Genomic DNA, 20,163 nt, shown 5'->3' on the forward strand with positions numbered 1-20,163 from the left:
GCAGCTGTACTTCCAATAGACAATAATCTGTCCATGGTCACACAGGTGCACGGCTCGTTAGCATCATAGAGAGTAATCAGAGCCGTGTGGTATAACGAGCCGTGCACCTGTGTGACCATGGACAGATTATTGTCTATTGGAAGTAAGTACAGCTGCTTTCTGTGCACTACAAATAAACATAAAAGCTTTCTATAGAATGACAGCAAGCAGAGGAATTCATACAGAAATTATATTGGAAATTTGCATAACTTTTCATTACTCAAACAGTATCAATTACTTTCTGAAATGGGAAAACCTTGCTGAAGTAGGACAGCATATAAATAGACAATAAAAAGACAATAAAAGAAACAATGTTCTCTTTCTTTTTAATTCACATTGGGAGAGATGATGACTGTGTGTTCTGCATCTTCTGGCTGAGCTCCATCAGTGAGAGGCAGGTGAAAGCCCAATTATAGAGATGTTCTGCTGGGATGGAGCCATGTTTCCAGACTGCTCCTCTGGGAATACCTGAAATATATTTTATACGGCAGTGTAACTTATCTTACCCAAATAAATTCAACATAACTGTTATGTTTGTATATTGATTTCTTCTGTGATTCTCATATAAAATATATAGGTTGATACTATAGTTAGAAGAAGTTTATATGATGTTGCTTCCCTAGCAATGTATTCTTGTTTGTACATTTCCACATCAGGCATACATCTGCAAAATGGGTTGGCATAAGAAACAGATCTTAGATCCAAGAAAAAGGAATGCACAATCTTTTGGGAAAAATCTTTCCTGATCTAAGATTTGAACACAATCTTGCCTCTAAATAAAGTGTTCTTGTATGTTGCTTTAGTAAAATGGGAGATCAATTTTAAGAGAACCTTTCACCACCTGCATCAACTTCAACTCTTTTCATTCTAAAATGCAGCTCTGCTAAACCTGGCATAGTTGAAATATACTCTTATTGGGATCTCAGACAGAGCTAGGCTTTCTGCTCTAGCTGAGAACAACCAATCTGACAATAGGGGGCTGTACAATGTTAGATGGGTGGTCCTGCTCTACCCATCTGACCACAGAGATCTGAATATATTGGCATTGTATACTTGGAGACGGTGCAGGCTAGAGAAATTCTGGGGCAGAAACAGTGGCACAATGCCTATTAAAGCATGTAAAGAGTTTGCGGTTAGTGAAAGGGGGTGAAAGGTCCCCTCCAAGGGGTACTTTTTATTTACCTTTAATGTACTTAGACAGGATTTCGGGGTTGAGCTGTACAGACTGGGCAGTAGGGTCAAACGACAATATCTTCCGTATCAAATCACTATTAACTTTCTATAAATACAAGAAAGGACGTTGTTTATATTAGACATTTTTAGGACAAGTCACCAAGTCTTTCCAGATACCATACAAAATAGAGAGTGTATTACAAAGTATTTAGTACATTATTCTTGAATGTATTTTTATTATGAAAAAAAAACAAACATATCTTGTACTGATGTCATGTTCTCTATTACAAATCTGAGATGAATTCTTAATTATGTTGGCTACTACTGTAATCCATCAGAAAACCTATAATTTACTATGTAAGGCCCCTTGAACACGACTGTATACGGCCTTATGGAACAGAAGCTAGCATACGGCCGCCATAGGAATGCATTGTGAATGGCGTGGTATGGCCAGCACACACTTGTGTCACCGTACCGTGCAGTTTGCCGGAAAAAAGGTATAGCATGCTCTATATTTTGCTGTGAAAAAAGGCTTAGCAGCATGCTTCACTGTGAAGAGGGGAGGGGTGTGGACAGGGCTGCCGCCATCACCCGGCAAGCCTGGGCCCCAGAGCTGCTGGGTGGGCCCATTTGTGGCTACATCTCCGTCCACAGCAGCCTGGCAGTGACTGAGTGCTGGCGTCGTAAGGCGGTCCAGACCCGGTAGGAAGCTGGCCTGCGTCTCTGCATTGGGCGTGAATATAATGCATGGGGGGAGAGGGCTGCATATAGTGGGCGTGAGGTGAAAGTATATAAACCATGTTGGGGAATGGGCAGCATACTAATCTTTGGGAGGTGAGGGGGGGAGGCCCGGCTGTATAGAATTAATCCATGGGGAGTGAGTGCATATAATGAAACTATGGGGGCAGGAGGCTGCATATAATGAACCCATGCCGCTATGTGAGTTTACTGCAAGGGGCTCTACTGAGGCTCTATTGCCCAAGGGCCTACTGAAACCTGGAGCCGACCTTGGGTGTGGAGATCTAGCCCCTCCACCTCTTCAGACAAACATGTGCTAACCCTAGGTCCTAGGGTCCTAAGACGTTTGTGTGTAAGGAGCCTAAGTTAGTTTGGCTTGGTGTACAGTGTCATCTGAGGCCTATAAACCACATGTGAAACCTGCGTAGCTCGGCTGTGGCCCAGTAAGTAAGAAGTCCTTCTGCCACCCTTATTTATATTTTAGGATAATATTATAGACCATGTATACTAATCTCACATGTGACCCACCAATTTGCATTGATTCCAGCTGTGAATTTCCTCAGACTCAGCCCATTCTGGACAGAATAGAAGTAACACGGCCTTGAGGATACTATGCACCATGACTGGGGGCTCCTTGTAGCTCTTCAGTTCAGCAAATGACTGGTGGTCTAGCTTACTGACACACTGTCTCAGGTCTTGCAGCATGAAGCGATGGAAGAGTACTCCCACTCTCCTCTGTCCTGGCCCTCGTTCTGCCTCTGCAGTCATATAATATAAAGGAAAAAAGTGAAGTTATAATGTAGGGTTCACCAGTCATCCCCCGTGTCTAAATGGACATAGAACATCATCTAAAAGAAGTATACAATTTTTAGCATCTAATAAGAGAGGAGCCTAATTCTCTGTGCTGTCCCGAAGATACAGTTAAAGGATTTGTCCACGTTCAGCAAATAATTGATGAAAAGTTATACAACTTTCCAGTTTACTTTCTATATCAATTGCTCTTATTTTTCAAGATATTAGCTTGCTGTCATTCTATAGGAAGCTACTATGTTTACTTCCAGTGGATAGAAATCTGTCCACGGTCATGTGATGTCACACAGGTGCACGGTTCCTTATATAGCAGAGAGTGATCATAGATGTTTGATAGTACCGGCTTGTGCACCTTCGTGTCCATCACAAGACCATGGACAGATATATGTCTACTGGAACTAAACATAGAAGCTTTCTATAGAAGGACAGCAAGCAGAGATCTTGAAAACTGATATGAATTGATTTAGAACACATATTGGAATACTGAATAACTTTTCATTACACAAATAATATAAATTATTTGCAGAAAGTTCAGTTCAGCAATTTGTTAACATAATCAGGTAATATCTGAATATACCTATACACAGGAACCATAAGAAGGAATTTACTGTCAGACCAATGCAGCACAATTGTTCACTTTAGAGTGATTGAGTTGAGTTGCATTAGGCTAATTTCCCACTACTGTTCCTTACCTCTCTTAAAAAAAAGTAAAGAACAGAGGTTTAACATATCAATTAAAAATCCCATTGACATCAATGTAAATTTTAAAGGAAACCTACCACTTGAAATGGTCGGTGTAAGCTGCAAATACTGAGCTCCAGCTCAGGGTGAGCTGGTGCCGGAGCTTACTTTCCTTATTGTCCTAAAACGCTGTATCGCGGTTTAAACACTTTTTAATGTTTCTGAAGCTGCTTCGGCGCACCAAACGCACGACCGTGCGCACGGCTCTCCGGCACTTCCTATGTAGGCGCGCGCACGACAGTGCGCTTGGTGCACCGAAGCAACTTCAGATATAAACATTAAAAATTGTTTAAACCGCGGTTTAGGACAATAACGAAAGTAAGCACCGGCACCAGCTCACCCTGAGCTGGTGCTCGGTATTTGCAGCTTACACCTACCATTTCAAGTGCTAGGTTTCCTTTAAGTCATCGGTTATGGTCTGTTTGGCAAGTATCTGTTATCTATGCGGAGGAAAATACTGCAGCCTCTGTCCAAAAATTTATTCTGTCCAAAAAACACATGAATAACGGATATCTGCCTAAACGTAACATAACGGATGACATAAAATTTACATTGCTGGTCAATTGGATTTTAAATTGATAAATCAAAGCTCAGTTAAACCTCAGTTCTTTAATTTTTTTAACGTATATAAGGAATGGGAGTGTGAAATGAGCCTTAGTTGCTATCTTTGTCCTGTTTTATGCTGATTTGGAGTGAGCTGAGCTTCTCTGCTATTAAATGGGATAATACTGCACTCTAGTGGTAAATAACAAGTATGCAGTTTGTTACATTTTGAAGTCACACATTTGATGTAAAAAGTGAATACTAAAAAAAAAAATCTAGTAGTTGCACGTGTAATTGTTATAGAAGATACCTAAGACGGCCGTATTCTGGGTGTTGCTAGATGATTCGTCCTCCAAAATTTCATAACAAGCTCCCTGTAGCATCTGCAACATTTTCTGTAGATCCTGGTACTCATGGGCTGGTAAATCTCTGCAGTGGCCTGTGTTCAGATCCAACACTCCCAGAGCTCTTCCTGATGGGTCACGAATGGGTACAGCAATGTGACGTTCTCCATAAGCATCTGTTGTGATCACTTCTGAACTATCGGCACATTTAAATAGATAATCCCTGTCCAAATAGAGATCTTAAATTATTCTCATAATCAAAATGTAATCCAACGTTTACTAAGAACAGAAGAAATAAAAGAAGTAAAAAATCAACATAATAAAACTGATTGCGCAGGATCATGCAAAGCATGAGAAGTATATGCATGTATTTGCTGCATAAAACGCGTAGCAATACATTGTAAAGAGCCATCTCATATAGGCAACTGTAAAGAAATATACAGCGCATTGCAAAAGTATTCAGCCCCCTAGAACTTTTTTACTTTATACCACATTTTAGGCTTTAAAGATATAAAATTTTAATTTATTGTGTGAAAAATCAACAAGCGGACACAATTGTGAAGTGGAACAAAATTTATTGGATATTTTAAACTTTTGTAAAAAATTATAAACTTAAGTTAATACTTTGCACCTTTTAATGTGATTATAACTGCAAGTGGCTTGGGGTATCAGGTCTCTATCAGTTTTGCACATTGAGAGACTGAAATTCTTGCCCATTCTTTCTTGGGAAAACAGCTGGAGCTCAGTGAGGTTGGATCGAGAGCGTTTGTAAATAGCAATTTTTAGCTCTTTCCACAGATTCTCAATTGGATTTGGGTCAGGATGTGACTTGGCCTTTCTAACACCTGGATACGATTATTTGTAAACCTCTCATTGTAGATTTTGCATTATGTTTGGGATCATTGTCTTGTTGGAAGATTTATCTCCGTCCCAGTCTCAGGTCTTTTGTAGACTCCAACAGGTTTTCTTCCAGAATGGTCCTGTATTTGGCTCCAGCCAAATCCCCATCAATTTTAACCATCTTCACTGCCCCTGTTAAAGAAAAGCTCAACCCATGATGCTGCCACCACAATGTGTGAAAGTGGGGATGGGGTGTTCAGAGGGATTAACTGTTTTGCTTTTAAGCCAAACATATCGTTTGGCATTGTGGCCCAAAAGTTTGATCTTGGTTTCATTTGACCAGAGCACCTTCTTCCGTATGTTTTGTGTCTCCCAGGTGGCTTCTGGCAAACTTTAAACATAACTTTTTATGGATATCTCTGAGATATTATTTTCTTCTTGCTCCTCTTCCATAATGGCCAGATTTGTGCAGTGTACGACAGATTGTTGTCCTATGGACAGACTCTCCCACCTCAGCTGTAGATCTCATGGGCCTCTTGGCCAATCTCTGATCAGTCTTCTCCTAGTTTGAGATGAAAATTTAGAGCGGCGGCCGGGTCTTCCATTACAATATGACCGCTTGCACATGGCTCCTTGAGATAGTGTGTTCCTTCATGATGCACAACCCAGAGACTATCACAGAGCAGGTGGATTTATAGGGGGACTTCATTACACATAGGTGGATTATATTTATCATCATCAGTCATTTAGGACATCACTGGATCATTCAGAGATCCGCACTGAACTTCTTGAGGGAGTTTACTGCACTGAAAGTAAATGGGCCTAATAATATTGCACGGCCCAATTTTCAGTTTATTAGTTCTTACAAATGTTCAAACTATCCAATACATTTCGTTCCACTTCACAATTTTGTCCCACTTGTTGTTGATTCTTCACCAAAAAATTACAATTTATATCTTTATGTTTGAAGCCTGAAATGTGGCAAAAGTTAAAAAAGTTCAAGGGGGCCGAGCAATATATCAATAAGAGAGATAGATATATATCAAATAGATAGATAGATAGATAGATAGATAGATAGATAGATCCTTAGCAGCACAGCAGAAGTGGTGGGTGCAATAGGTGGTAATTCCTAGGCGAAGAATGCCAAATATATTCAAGTGAAGAGGCAGCACTCCAATAGATGTTGAAAGGAAGGGTGAACCTTTATTCCATTATGGAATAAAGGGAGAAAAAAAGAAGGGGGGGGGCACAAGAGGAAAGTGGAAAGAATACACGGTTGAGGTCCTGAAGGGATGGTAATGAGGGAGGATTCCTGGGCGTTTAAGTAAACATATCATAAAAATCCTGGGTACTCTGAAAAGTTTCCCATGGAGCCCACATACTGACTGTCTTGCCCGGGTCTGCCGAGTCATCAGCATGATATTAGGTTTATAACCATACAAAGTACTGTCCCAATTAACAATAAACTCATTCAGTTGGGTGAAACTGACCTGAACAGGTTGTCCCGTCTCCTCAGTGTGGCTGGAGAAGTATAGATTTCAGACACTCCTGTGTTGTTGTCTGTGTGCATCATGTTCCTAAAAACATATCCCTGCACCTGTGTAGGTAGTAATAAGTAAATGTTAAAAGTTATACCTCTTGTGTCATCCCCTTCATCCTCATAGACTGTAAGCTCTTGTGTCCTCCCCTCATCCTCATAGACTGTAAGCTCTTGTGTCACCTCTTCATCCTTATACACTGTACGCTCTTGTGTCACCCCTTCATCCTCATAGACTGTAAGCTCTTGTGTCACCCCTTCATCCTCATAGACTGTAAGCTCTTGTGTCACCTCCTCATCCTCATAGACTGTAAGCTTGTGTCACCCTCATCCTCATAGACTGTAAGCTCTTGTGTCATCCTCTTCATCCTCATAGACTGAAAGCTCTTGTGTCACCCCCTCATCCTCATAGACTGTAAGTTCTTGTGTCACCTCCTCATCCTCATAGACTGTAAGCTCTTGTGTCAACCCCTCATCCTCATAGACTGTAAGATCTCATGTCACCCCTTCATCCTCATAGGCTGTAAGCTCTTGTGTCCCCCCCCCCCTCATCCTCATAGACTGTAAGCTCTTGTGCCCCCCCCCCTCATCCTCATAGACTGTAAGCTCTTGTTCCATATGATTGTTCGTACTCTGTAATGTAATATTATATTTGTATATGTTCCCTATGATTTGTAAATCACTGCAGAATTTGATGGCGCTATATAATTAAAGATTATTATTAATATAAAAGTTAATGTTTAAAATCTGTGCACTGTGACTGTGGTAATGAAGGTTTTCCTCAGTATAAAATTTGGTGGGTGGTTTTGGTGGCCATGGGCCCCCTAGAAGGCTTGGGTGCCTATATTATAACCCACTACTGGAAATACCAATACTAGAGCATCTTGTATAAGAATGTAAACATCTTCTAAACAGGACTTAATTGTAATGATATAACAATGTTACAAGGAGAATGATATCACTTAAATGCTACAGACATTTCTAATAGGGATCTCAAAAGTTGTTTGCCATACAGTAATTAAATGTCTGCCAATTACTAGTACACAATGTCATCGAGTATTAGTACCTTATCTACACTCGGCTCCATTAGGTAGGTGTTGATAGACCGAATATTGGGAGCCCGGCTGTAAATCCATGCGAGTGCACTGCTCACCAGCTGTATTATATTCCTCTGCCTCTGCACGTGGTGATATGCAGTACTGAAAGCATTTGTCACACCCTAGGGAAAAGAAAACCAACAATATGATATCCTTCAAAAAAACATTATTAGTTCATAGAAAAAAATAATCACATGTCTTAGAGAGAATTGTAAAGGGAACTAGGCAGACATGAGGACAATCAAAGCTCTATGAAGAATGGTCAAAATTGGTGCTACACTACCAAGAATCTGCAGCGATAGCCTACGCTTCAAGTACATGGACAAGATGAAAGTCTGTGTGTACCCAAGGAGCCATTTTTTAAAGGCTTTATTGTATTTAAAATAAGACTTGAAAAAAAAAGTTTTTCAAATTCAATATTCTACCAATGTAATGTACTGCAAAGCTGCAAAGATGGTTCTTTTTAGACACATTAGATAGCTTTTGGTTGCAGGGTTGAACCTAAAATTTCAGCTGCCTGAGATGAGCAATAGAACAGCGCCCCCTCCACCCCATCCAGTAGAAATATACACGGGGTCCCCTACTTAAGAACACCCATTTTACTGTACTTTAGCCCCAGGCTACAATAAAAAGTTATCAAAGGTGTCCGCAATGAAGCTTTATTGTTAATCCTGGTTCTTATGACAATCCAACATTTTTAATATCCAATTGTCACAGAGACCAAAAAAAAATTGCCTGGGGTTACAATTATAAAATATACAGTTCCAACTTATATACAAATTCAACTTAAGAACAAACCTACAGAACCCATCTTGTATATAACCCAGGAACTGTCTGTATCAGGTTATTTTTTTAGTTCCTCCACCCATGCTGACATGTGGTGTGAAGAATACTATTTTAAAGTGTGAAGTTCTGTTTTGTATCAGGTGACTGCAACCCTGATGCTGCCCCCCATATTGCTACAGGTGGTGCTGCTTAAGGCAAGAGGCTCAGCTTGCCTCAAGGCTGGTGCACGCCTGTTTGGTATTGAAGGTTAATATTTCCAATAACTGTACAGGCAGTCCTCTAGTTAAGAACACCTGACTTACAGACGACCCCTAGTTACAAACGGACCTCTGGATTTTGGTAATTTGCTGTACTTTAGCCCTAGGCTACAATAAACAGCTATAACAGTTATTACTGGTGTCTGCATTTAAGATTTATTGTTAATCCTGGTTCTTAAGACAATCCAACATTTTTAAAATCCAATTGTCACAGAGACCAAAAATGTTTTGGGGGTTACAATAATAAAGTATACAGTTCTGACTTACATACAAACTTAACTAAAGAACAAACTTTCAGAACCTATTTTGTACGTAACCCGGGGACTGCCTGTATTTTACAGTCCAAAATACATAACTGTATTGTATGATGAGAAATCAGGACACTCATGGCCAAACCATACAGAAGGAAAGAACTGATGTCGTCTATACATACCTGATAAAAAATAATTTCGTGTGTGAGGAATATATTCCTATCTCGCGGTTCTCTCAACGTGTCAATACTAAGGGTACCAAATACTCTCTGCTGCGTGTCCATGAGTGGCAGAATAATTAGTGAACCTTTTCTTTCTTCCTCAGACCTCTCTGTATTCCAGAACTGGATATTACCATGATACAGAACCCGTGGGACGTGTTGTGGTAGCCCACTATCCACTGCTGCAAAGCTGAATATTTAGTAAACAACACAAAAATCAGGAATAATTTAGAAAACAAAATATGAAATAACCAAAGGTCTAGATCAATATACAGGCGGTCCCCTACTTAAGAACACCACACTTACAGGCGACCCCTAGTTACAAACGGACCTCTGGATGTTGGTAATTTACTGTAGCCCAGTCCTGAACTACAATAACCAGCTATAACAGTTATCAGAGGTGTCTGCAGTGAAGCTTTATTGTTAATCCCGGTTCTTATGGCAATTCAACATTTTAAAAATTCAGTTGTCACAGAGACCAAAAAATTGGGCTGCGGGTTACAATTATAAAATATACAGTTCCGACTTACGAACAAATTCAACTTAAGAATGAACCTACAGAACCTTGTATGTAACCCAGGGACTGGGTTTAGATTTAGACGCAACATGAACATACTCATTCTTAGGCCCCATGCACACGGTCGTATGGGAGCCGGTGATACAGCTGCACAATTTGCGGCTGTGTCACTTCCCCCATAGAGGTCTATGGCACCTGGTCACCATGCGGTGAGCACACAGTGGGGGATTAATTTATTTAAATGTCCCCCCAATGTCTCACCGTACCATGCCATAGCCAGTTGGCTGCACCACTAGTTGTAGACACAGCCGTTCGGCTTTCAATGGAGAAGGGAGGGTTGAGGAGCACTCACTCCCTCTCCCTTCTCCACCCAGCTTTGTGCTACACCCAGGTACAGCCCAGGTGTAAGGGGCCTAACTATTTATTAAGGATTTTACAGGTTTTGTGTTAATAAAGTATTGGGTTACTGTCGTACCTCACACCCTTCATGTCTCTGGTCAGTGTCTTGTTAAGTACATATGTGGCGTCTTCAGAAGTACATGCGACATAGCGCAGAACTTCAATCCACCTGTCGCTCTCTAAAATTTGCTCTAGAAGAGCGATATTGGTGCTTATCTTCTTGTTATTCCCGTGAGCCTCAGCATCCTGTTTATAGAAAATAAATCTTTAGAAGTTTGTACATAGTGATGCTCAGTGCATGCTGACAACATGTTGTCTATACATGCCTTATACAGGGCCTGAAATACAGCTCTGTACACTGGCTCAAACCTTCCACCGCTGGTTTCAGCCACTGATTGGATGTTCTGGAGCCACTTCCTGCGAGAGGCTCCTCGGAGTTTCTCTGCTTGAGTCCGCTCCACGCTGGTGGTTAGATATTCTACCATGTTTTCATACTCCTCTTCTTCTGGACCTGGAAGCTGCCGGATCAAACTCAGGATATACTTGATGAACTCAGTTACTGACAGCTTTCTTGATCCACGTTGAGACTGTGAAGAGTTTAGGCTTTCCCTTCCTAAACAGAAAATTAAAAATATTTTCTTTGAAAATTAAATTTTCTTTGATCCTGGGCCCCAGCTTATAATACAGATACCTAACTATAATAGTTTTTCATGGTATTGGTCTTGTAAGATGTGAATGATAGACCTTGATTACAATAGACTGAAAAAAATGGAAAAAGAAATCTACTATCAAAATCCATCATGATAAAGCAGGGACATTAACTCCAGAAATCCAGGAACCATAACTGTGGTAATCTTCTTATATTTGTTAACCATGGCCTCCTTTCTTCTAAAAATCAAGTTTTATCATTAAGCTAATGAGTCTCTGGAGTTTTTTTTCCCAGAGCCCTTCAGTGCTGTAGCTTTACAGGCTGTTACAATGAGCAGAGCAGGTCTCCTCTCAACCTGTGCTTCCTGCTGCTTCAAGATTACACTCCCCAAAGGGAGGAGGGTTGGGTTAGGCACATTGGGGGTCATTTACTAAGGGCCCGAATCACGTTTTTCCGTCGGGTTACTCGAATTTTACCATTTTGCGCCAATTTTCCCTGAATTGCCACAGGTTTTTGGCGCACGCGATCAGATTGTGGCGCAGCAACGCCGGCATGCGGAAAAACCACCATATTTTTTTTAAAAAAGTGTCGCTTGACACGCACTTACCTGCACCCAGGATAGCTTGGTGAACTCCAGTGAACTCAGACGGACTTCAACGCAGCAGCGACACCTAGTGAACATTGGGCGCACTACCTTAGTGAATCGCCGGAAGACCCAAATCCTCCACAGAGAATGCGCCGCTGGATCGCGAATGGACCGGGTAAGTAAATCTGCCCCATTGTGTTCATTGTAACAGTCTTTGAATCTGTAGTACCGAGGGGCTCTGGTAATGCCCCCAGGGCCCTTCATGCTCAGTAGCATAATTTTAGAAGTAAGGAGTCCACAGCCACAGTCACCGTGGTGCCTGGATCTATGGGTAATTGTCCCTGGTCTAATGAATGATTTTGTTGCTAGATTTCCTTTGTTATATAACGAAATCTTTATATGAGCCTGCTTTCTTTATCTCTATGCCGTGTGAATTCCTCTGTGTATGACTTTAGATACACTGCTCACTACAGGAGAAAGAAGGAGGATGAAAAAAAATCACAGATAAGCTGCTTTACTTAAATGGATATTCCCGACATATGAACTTCTGACACAAAAACCCATAATGCCATGAATACTGTAAATGAATACAACACAACTCAATGTCATTAATCACAAAACGGAGCTTAAATAACTAGCAAAATTCACAAAATGTTATGGGCTTTCCATACTATGCAGTTATATCCAAGATGGTTGCCATCTACAACTACTAATCCCATGATTCCTTAGTTCTCAGTAACTCCTCCTCCCTCTTATGTCCTACTCCCAGTGATGATGTAACAGACTGTCCTGCTCTGTTACCATAGTAATGATGTGACCTGCTTTGTTACCATAGTAATGATGTGTAACTGCCATCACTGCACATTACATCACTGAGATGACATCTCACTACAACACTGTCCATTCTGGATGCACTGCAACCTACCGGCTACAGCCAAACAGAGTGGTGATCACGTGACCAGCCCAGCCAGGAGCAGGACATGTAATGTGGACATGTGACCAGCGGCCATCTTCTATCCTGTTTCTCCTCCATAGGGACAAAGTCACAGGACTGATTAAAGGGGCGGTAGCATTTTAATTCTCCATCATAGTGTATGACCACAACATACACTATTCAAATGACAACTAATTACATATTAGCTTATATGTATATGAATTATACTTATTCCTGGAATACCCTTTTAATTAAGTAAATTATAAAGTTTACTATTATCTCCTTCTCACTTCAGCAATAAAAAAATGTCTTCAAAGGTTTAATCAACAAAGTATAAGTAGTCATTTTGTACACTCTTATTTGGGTTTACAAAAGCACAGCTGACCTCTAGTCACCACCTCGGATTCCATCCCTTCTTTGTATTTGGCCAAGACTCCTTCTACCTCTTCCAGGTCTAAGAATCCTGAGCCATCATTGTCCCATTTTTCAAAGAGGGCCTGTAGGACTAGCTTCTGTCGCGCAAGAAGAGCATCCCGACGCACCTGTGGGAAGTAGAATAATTGGGTATTATATTCTATATCATTTAATATTTAAATGATAATCCCTTGAAAAAAGAGGGCATATAGGCAAAGGAAAAATAAAAGATATACAGGCTGTCTCCTACTTAAGAACACTCGACTTACAGACGACCCCTATCTACAAACGGACCTCTGGATATTGGTAATTTATTGTACTTTAGCCTTAGCCTACAATAACCAGCTATAACAGTTATCACAGGTGTCTGTAATGAAGCTTTAGTGTTAATCCTGGTTCTTATGACAACCCAACATTTTTAAACTACAATAGTCACAGAGACCAAAAAAATTTTGTCTGGGGTTACAATTATAAAATATACAGTTCCGACTTACATACAAATTCAACTTAAGAACGAACCTACAGAACCTATCTTGGACGTACTGTACTGTATTTCATGAGTATTTTTTGTGCAAAACATTCATAAAAATACAGTTTAATAATTAATTTTTACATTAAAGGTTACCTGATGGTAGATGATTACAATTTACCACCCGGCCCTGGGTGCACTCATCTTCTTTTAGTAGAACTTGCAACGGCCGCATTTAGTAGAAATATAACTTTATAAAATATGCAAATGAGCAAAGTGTTCTGCAGGGCACTACTGTGCCTCACTGCTATGTAATTTATTCCTACTTGTTCCGCCTACAAAGTAACATCACATGTCTCTCTCTCTCCCACACATCCCGCTGGGCAGTGCTGACAATGTTGTTCCTGTGCATGCGCAAGTTTTGCGGAGAGGCCTGGTAACGTCACCGGCTTGTAGGCGGAGAAAGTAGGGCTTGGGGCATGAATAAATTATATAGAGGTGGAGCACAGTGATGCTCTGCAGTGCACATTTACATATTTTGAAAAGTTATATTTGCGGCCCTTGCAAGTTATACTAAAAGAGGATGAGTGCACCCAGGGACGGGACGGGGAGGTGAGTTGTAATCATATACCATCAGCTAATCCTTTAATGTTAACCTAGATATATTTTTATATGAACATTTCTTTACTATACTCTATGACTCATTATTATCCCAAACACAGATGAATAAAGTAATACATGACACAAATATAAATTACCCGTATATACTCAAGTATAAGCCGACCCAAGTATAAGCCGAGGCCCCTTAACCACAAAAACCTGGTAAAACCTATATTTTTTTACTCGAGTATAAGCTGAATTTGGGTTTTTAGCACCATTTTTTGTGCTGAAAAACTAGGCTTATACTCGAGTATATACCTGAAATAAAGTAGCACACCTTTGCCAACAAAGCAATTCTCTCCTCTTCCGTCTCAACATATTCCTTCTGTATAAAAGATGTCAGCTCCTCTACAGCTGCCAGTGGAGCAGCCTCTCCCACAAATGTCTCCATCAGCTGAACAAACTGGGGCAAGTTAAGGGCGCTGTCATTGAAAGCACTAGGAATACGTGACGGAGCCCGGCTATTAATATCTGATATAATGGTTCTTAAGTCTGAAAAAAAAATTAATTAGATTTAATAATACAAGATTGGTAATGAACTTAGTTGCATCAGTCATAAAATTACATCAATATTTTTATTGCAAACCGTAAACAGGTGAAGTGAAACCTTGATTATCTGGTTACATGAAGGATATCCCAGGGAACGGGTGATCAGTTAGTTCTTGAAGTGAGGTATAGAGGTAGGAAATATACCAAAATGTGCAAAGAATTTGCCAACTTTTAGAGGTTTGAATTTAAGTTTGAAAGACTGGAATGTGCTGGTGTGCAGTGATTAGAAGCTACCAAAGTTGGTACAAGGAAGGACAACCAGAGAACAAGTGGCACAGTTGTGTGTGCCCAAGACTTAGTGATTGGTTCTCAGCCTTGCTTATTCTACAACCTTTAATACAGGTCCTCATGTTGTGATGACTTCATAACTGTAATTTTGCTACTGTTATGAATCATAATCTTAGTCACAGTGATCCCCCAGTAGCCAGTACAGCCAGTAGTCACAGTAATGCCCCCAGTAGGCACAGCACATGCCCCAGTAATCATAGGAATGCCCCCAGTAGCCAATAGTCACAGTGATGCCCACAGTAGCTGCAGTTGGGTCCCTAGTAGCCAGCAGTCATAGGGACGGCCTCAGTGGCCTGCAGTCACAGGGATGCCCTCAGTAGCCAGCAGTGACAGGGATGCCCTCAGTAGCCAGCAGTCACAGGGATGCCATCAGAAGCCAGCAGTCACAGGGATGCCCTCAGTAGCCAGCAGTCACAGGGATGCCCTCAGTAGCCAGCAGTCATAAGGATACTCGCAGTAGTCAACAGTCAAAGCAATGCTTCCAATAGCCAGCAGTCACATAAATGCCCCAGGAGCCAGTAGTCACACAGATGCCCACCACAGCCAGATGTCAGAGGGATGCTCTAAGTAGCCAGCAGTTACTGATACCTCCAGTAGCCAGGTGTCACAGTGCCTGCCCTCAGTAGCCAGTAGTCATAGTGATCTTCCAGAAGCCAGTAGTTACAGTGATGCCACAGTAGCCAACAGTTACACTGATACCCCAAGTGCAACCATACACAACAGTGTTATTCTTTCAATGCCTCAGTGGCAACTGCCTCTTTTCATACTGCAAAAATGATTAGGGAATAGTTTGAGGAACATGGAAAAGAGTTCTAGGTATAGACTTGGTTTCAAATTCCCGTAGACCTCAATCTGATAGAGTACCAATGGTGAGTGACTGAAAAGCAAGTTCAGTACATGATGATCTTATCTAAAAATGTAGAACTTAAAGGGTCTGTCGCTAATTTCTTGAAATGGGATCTATATTATTAAAAGTTAAAACAAAGAAAACATTATGGTTCCTTAAAATGCCTATGGAGCATATTGACCTATCTTCTAGAATCTAGACAATGGACAATAGTGGAAGACAGGCATTAGACAGTAAATTTACTGTATTCCTGATTTTATTTCTCATTGTTTGAAATATGAAACACTACCTAATCTTCTCTGCCTGAAGAGCAAACTTCAAAAGAAGTCACAAAAATGGAGACTTTAGATGTTGCACATAAAAAAATGTAATTTTATAGTGACTGAAATCTGTATGTTGTGAAGGCAGCGTATTTCCAAGAATCCATTTTCTTCTGAGATGGTCTGATTATATTTACAGCCAGGCTGCCAGAAGTTTCCTTTGATCTTACTTCTTATAAAACACAAGGGTATTAGTGAATGGCCACTTCAAAGTAAATGTCAGAGGTTTCACACACTAATTTCACATGGCCTAGAACATAAAGGGCGAGTGATTTTTACAGACAGATCTTATTATTTTGATTTAAAAAATCCACCTGCAGAGCTGGCTATGGATAGACCTCATAGTCATATTTAAAGGGAAAATATTATGAACCTTGTCTGTAGGTGAATTATTAAGAAGGGCAGGCTGAATCACTTTAGATCAGTAATTAAATCTTAGGTTTTCAATATATACTTATATAAGTGGGTATTGAAGATAAAAAAAAAAAAAACACCAAATAGATATAGCTGTATCATGTAGTTATATGGTGCACAAATTGTTTTTCTGATACAGCATGCAGATACATAATGATATACCATGTTTGCAGCCTTTGGCGCCGGAAGTACAGCTACATTCTGTAATGGTACATCTCAGTAATGTTTGGAGCGTCAGGCTGCGCATGCAAACTTCTGCTCCATTCACTTCTATGGTATTGGCTAGAGATAACCAAGCAATTGCCTGGCAATCTTCAGTTGCTCTCATAGAATTTAATTGATCAAAGAGGTTTCCAATGGTCAGCCAAAGTGGCGTAACGTGAAGCTGAAGGGCCCTTTATTCTGTGCCAGGTGCCCGAATAAAATGTATTGGTTATAGTAATAGTCTTCCCATATGGGAAACTGACACCTTATAGGCCCCCTAAACCTCCTGTGCCCTGTTGCGACTGCACCTGGTCAGCTAACACATCAATATGATACTGATGTCTTTTCCTTGCCTGGAAATCTCTTAGAAATTATTAATAACTTCTCTTAGGGAAATCCATCTTTGTATTGACAAAAAAAAGCGTTTTAGGAACAGATTCCCCTCTACTTTGTACACGTTGTCAGTGTAGTCTATAAGAGACATCGAAGAAATGAGTTTCTGAGACGACTACAACATGGAGAGGGTATACATTTTACAGCCTGGAAGCAATGGGCCATGTGGCCATAGAAAGTGACTGCTGACACTCCAAAATGGGCAGCAATAGGACCTACCCTATAATTTTACAATGATGGCAGTTGGCTCGTTCACAGCGCGGTGATTCACATTTGCTCACAATGTATGCACCATACTGTGAACGTGTCCAATAGAAGGCAAAGGGGCTGTGAGTTAGCTGCAGTTTTTGTGCATTGCTTCCTAAGGAAGTAAAGAGGCATAATTGTTATTTCTCATGGTCACACATTGTACTACTGACTTGCAAAGTTTGTTAAAGGGTGTTGTATGATTATCAGGATTATACATTTTAAATGTAATCCCTGTATAGGGCTGCAAAAGAGGTAGGCTCTTATCACCTGTGAATTTTGATGCGGCATCACGGTATTCTCCTTCACTTCTATCTCCATATGAACTGTACCTGATAGCCAGATCTGAAGTCAGCAGGTCACCTAGAGAGATAAAGGGTTAACTATTGGGGATATGAAATGATTATACAATTTTTTTTCATGGTAAAAACTAGGTGTGCTTCTTCCAATTTTATCCACCAAACTAGATTGGGACATCAAATGAAGTCATGCTGCAATAGTGGATTATGATATAGGTGTTTTAGGCTGTAGCCAGAGGCCCAAGTCTTCTAGAGGGTTCATGGCCACCCAAAGCACCCACAATAATTAATTCGGAGAAGGACCTTCACCCATGAAATCCTCGTACATCTGTTCCACCTCTAAACACACATATACACAAGAGCGAGCCATTTCAGGTTTCATTGAAGGTCATGAAACCACAGATTGAAAGCAGGAGGAAGAAACGCATCCTCCATTCCCCAAGAAACTTGAGACTTGTAGGGGCAATAATATTCATACAGCCCAGGCTTAATCTGTCCATGTCCTCCTACCCTGGCGTCTCCCAAGGAACCAGGGCAAGTATAATATGTGTAACCCTATTAAGGTTTTATACTTACCCTGGTAAGGTTTTGTATAACTGGCTAAAAGATTTTATGCACAATATTTATATGGTATTATTCTAACTTTTTAGTGGTTTGTTATTCACCTGACCAAGGTTTGCCCTCAATAAAATGTCCCACTCTGCTTCTACCATCTTCAGTCTGATGATCTCTTGTATCTTGCTCTCTATGTGCTGCACCTGAACAATTACAAAATAATAAAACAATATCCATTATAATAATTTCTTCAGGTGTAATACTCACATTTATAGTTGATGATATATTCTTGTTGCCTTTTAGTAATAAATGAGACCTTAATTTAAGATATGTCAAAAATATTTATTTTCATCACATTGGTGTAGCATGCATTTTTGCTATTGTGCCTACTTTCATCAAATAATTGATATTGTTTGTAGAATGAAAACTACAATTCCTCAAGGCTCTTTAGATCTCTGCTTGCTGTCACTCAACAGGAAGTTTCATTGTTTACTTCCTGTTTATATTAACAGGTCCATGGTCATGTGATGTCACACAGATGCATGGCTTATTATACCACAGAGAGTAATTAGAGCTGTGTGATATAATGAGCCATGCACCTATGTGACATCACAAGACTAGGAAATGAAATTTCCTGTTGAATGATAGCAAGCAGAGATCTAGAAAACCATGAAAATTTGATACAGAATGGAAAATTGTGTAATTTTTCATTACAGAAACAATATCCATTATTTGCTGAAAGTGGACAATCCCTTTAAAGACTGTTTCAAAGTTCAGCTGATCACCAATTGAGCTTTATTTTTAAAAGTGGTTATTTTTATGAGACAACTCATACATCTGATAATTTACTTTGATCCACATGGTACCAATAGTTATCAGGACCACAGTCATCTGTACACTTTACCTTCTCTGGTGTCATCCGACTGAGCTTCCTTCTTTCCTTCTTCTTCAGAACTGCTTGCAATAGTAGAATCTGTAGTAGTAGGGTTTTCTCCTTTCTCTTCTGCCTGATTATCTCCTTCCTGGAACTCAGCCCAGAAATCAGATGGATCCATTTCTCCCAATTCAATTATTGGCCCTAAAGGCAAAAAAGTAAAGCCAAAATTAAAGAAATGAATCTTTCTTTTAAACTTAAAAAAAGTTGAAACATATTTCCAGGGAGACCTATGAGATGGGAGTAGATACACAATTTATCAGCCTCCCACCATGGATGTTTGATGTTTGGCTAATTTAATCAAAATGGACAAGTTTGGCTCACTTGTAGTCCAATGTTAATGGGCAGGTAAAAGTAAATTTTCATTCTACCAACTCAAAATACTAAATATTATTATCCACTGTGTAATATTACCAGTACCAACTGCAGGAATATGGTAGGAAAAAAATGTATACCCATATTAGACCATTAGCAATAACAAGGTTACAAATAGCAAATTTTGGGAAAGGAACAATTTAGACATATGGTGCTGTGCAACTCCCTAAAGGAAACCTGTCAGCAGAAATTGAGCTAATAAATCACTACCAGTATGTTGCCAGCAGCTGGACACCTTCCAGATCATGTTTCGTTCATGTCCAATTGTGGTGGCATTACCCAGAAAACAACTTATAAGTGAGATGTAAACTGATTGTATAAAGTCATGGAGGCGGAGACTTTAACACTGAAGTCAAGCTCTCTTTTCCTCAAAACACCCCATCACTGTAATTATATGCCCAGCATACAAAGACATCACTAACCAGATCTCCTGAAGTCTGATGCATGATGTCAATCACAGAGGAGGAGGTGTTCAGAGCTCACCACTTTGACTTCGGTGTTAAACTCTTTGCCTCCATGACTTTATACTACCAATTTACATCTCAGTTCAAAGATTTTTTTTTGGGATTATGCCACCACACTGGGCCATAAAAAAACAAAAACTAGAAGGTTATGCGCTGTATGACAACATGATGGTAGGTCAATTGATGTAGGTCCTTTTGCAGTATATTGCTCCACTTCTTAGAAACACCATATACTAGATAAAGCTATACTGAATTGTCATACATAGCAGG

At 40.2% G+C, this 20,163-nt stretch overlaps 1 protein-coding gene across 1 annotated transcript in view; it reads right to left on the reverse strand.

The window, feature by feature from the left end:
* Positions 1 to 348: 348 nt before the first annotated feature.
* The window catches only part of EFCAB5 (EF-hand calcium binding domain 5), a 28,175-nt gene continuing 8,360 nt past the window's right edge, over positions 349 to 20,163 (reverse strand). The window contains exons 8-21 of the mRNA XM_072138346.1: positions 19,025 to 19,198; positions 18,231 to 18,323; positions 17,537 to 17,629; positions 14,283 to 14,497; positions 12,848 to 13,004; positions 10,620 to 10,906; positions 10,370 to 10,539; positions 9,339 to 9,567; positions 7,832 to 7,984; positions 6,719 to 6,825; positions 4,355 to 4,611; positions 2,479 to 2,708; positions 1,222 to 1,318; positions 349 to 507 (exon numbers count right to left, since the gene is read on the reverse strand). Coding sequence (XP_071994447.1) covers positions 371 to 507; positions 1,222 to 1,318; positions 2,479 to 2,708; positions 4,355 to 4,611; positions 6,719 to 6,825; positions 7,832 to 7,984; positions 9,339 to 9,567; positions 10,370 to 10,539; positions 10,620 to 10,906; positions 12,848 to 13,004; positions 14,283 to 14,497; positions 17,537 to 17,629; positions 18,231 to 18,323; positions 19,025 to 19,198 — 2,399 coding nt within the window. The 3' untranslated portion in view covers positions 349 to 370. The remainder of the gene's footprint in view (positions 508 to 1,221; positions 1,319 to 2,478; positions 2,709 to 4,354; positions 4,612 to 6,718; positions 6,826 to 7,831; positions 7,985 to 9,338; positions 9,568 to 10,369; positions 10,540 to 10,619; positions 10,907 to 12,847; positions 13,005 to 14,282; positions 14,498 to 17,536; positions 17,630 to 18,230; positions 18,324 to 19,024; positions 19,199 to 20,163) is intronic.

Source organism: Engystomops pustulosus, chromosome 2 (genome assembly GCF_040894005.1).
Source record: "Engystomops pustulosus chromosome 2, aEngPut4.maternal, whole genome shotgun sequence".
In the NCBI taxonomy this organism is placed as follows: Eukaryota; Metazoa; Chordata; class Amphibia; order Anura; family Leptodactylidae; genus Engystomops; species Engystomops pustulosus.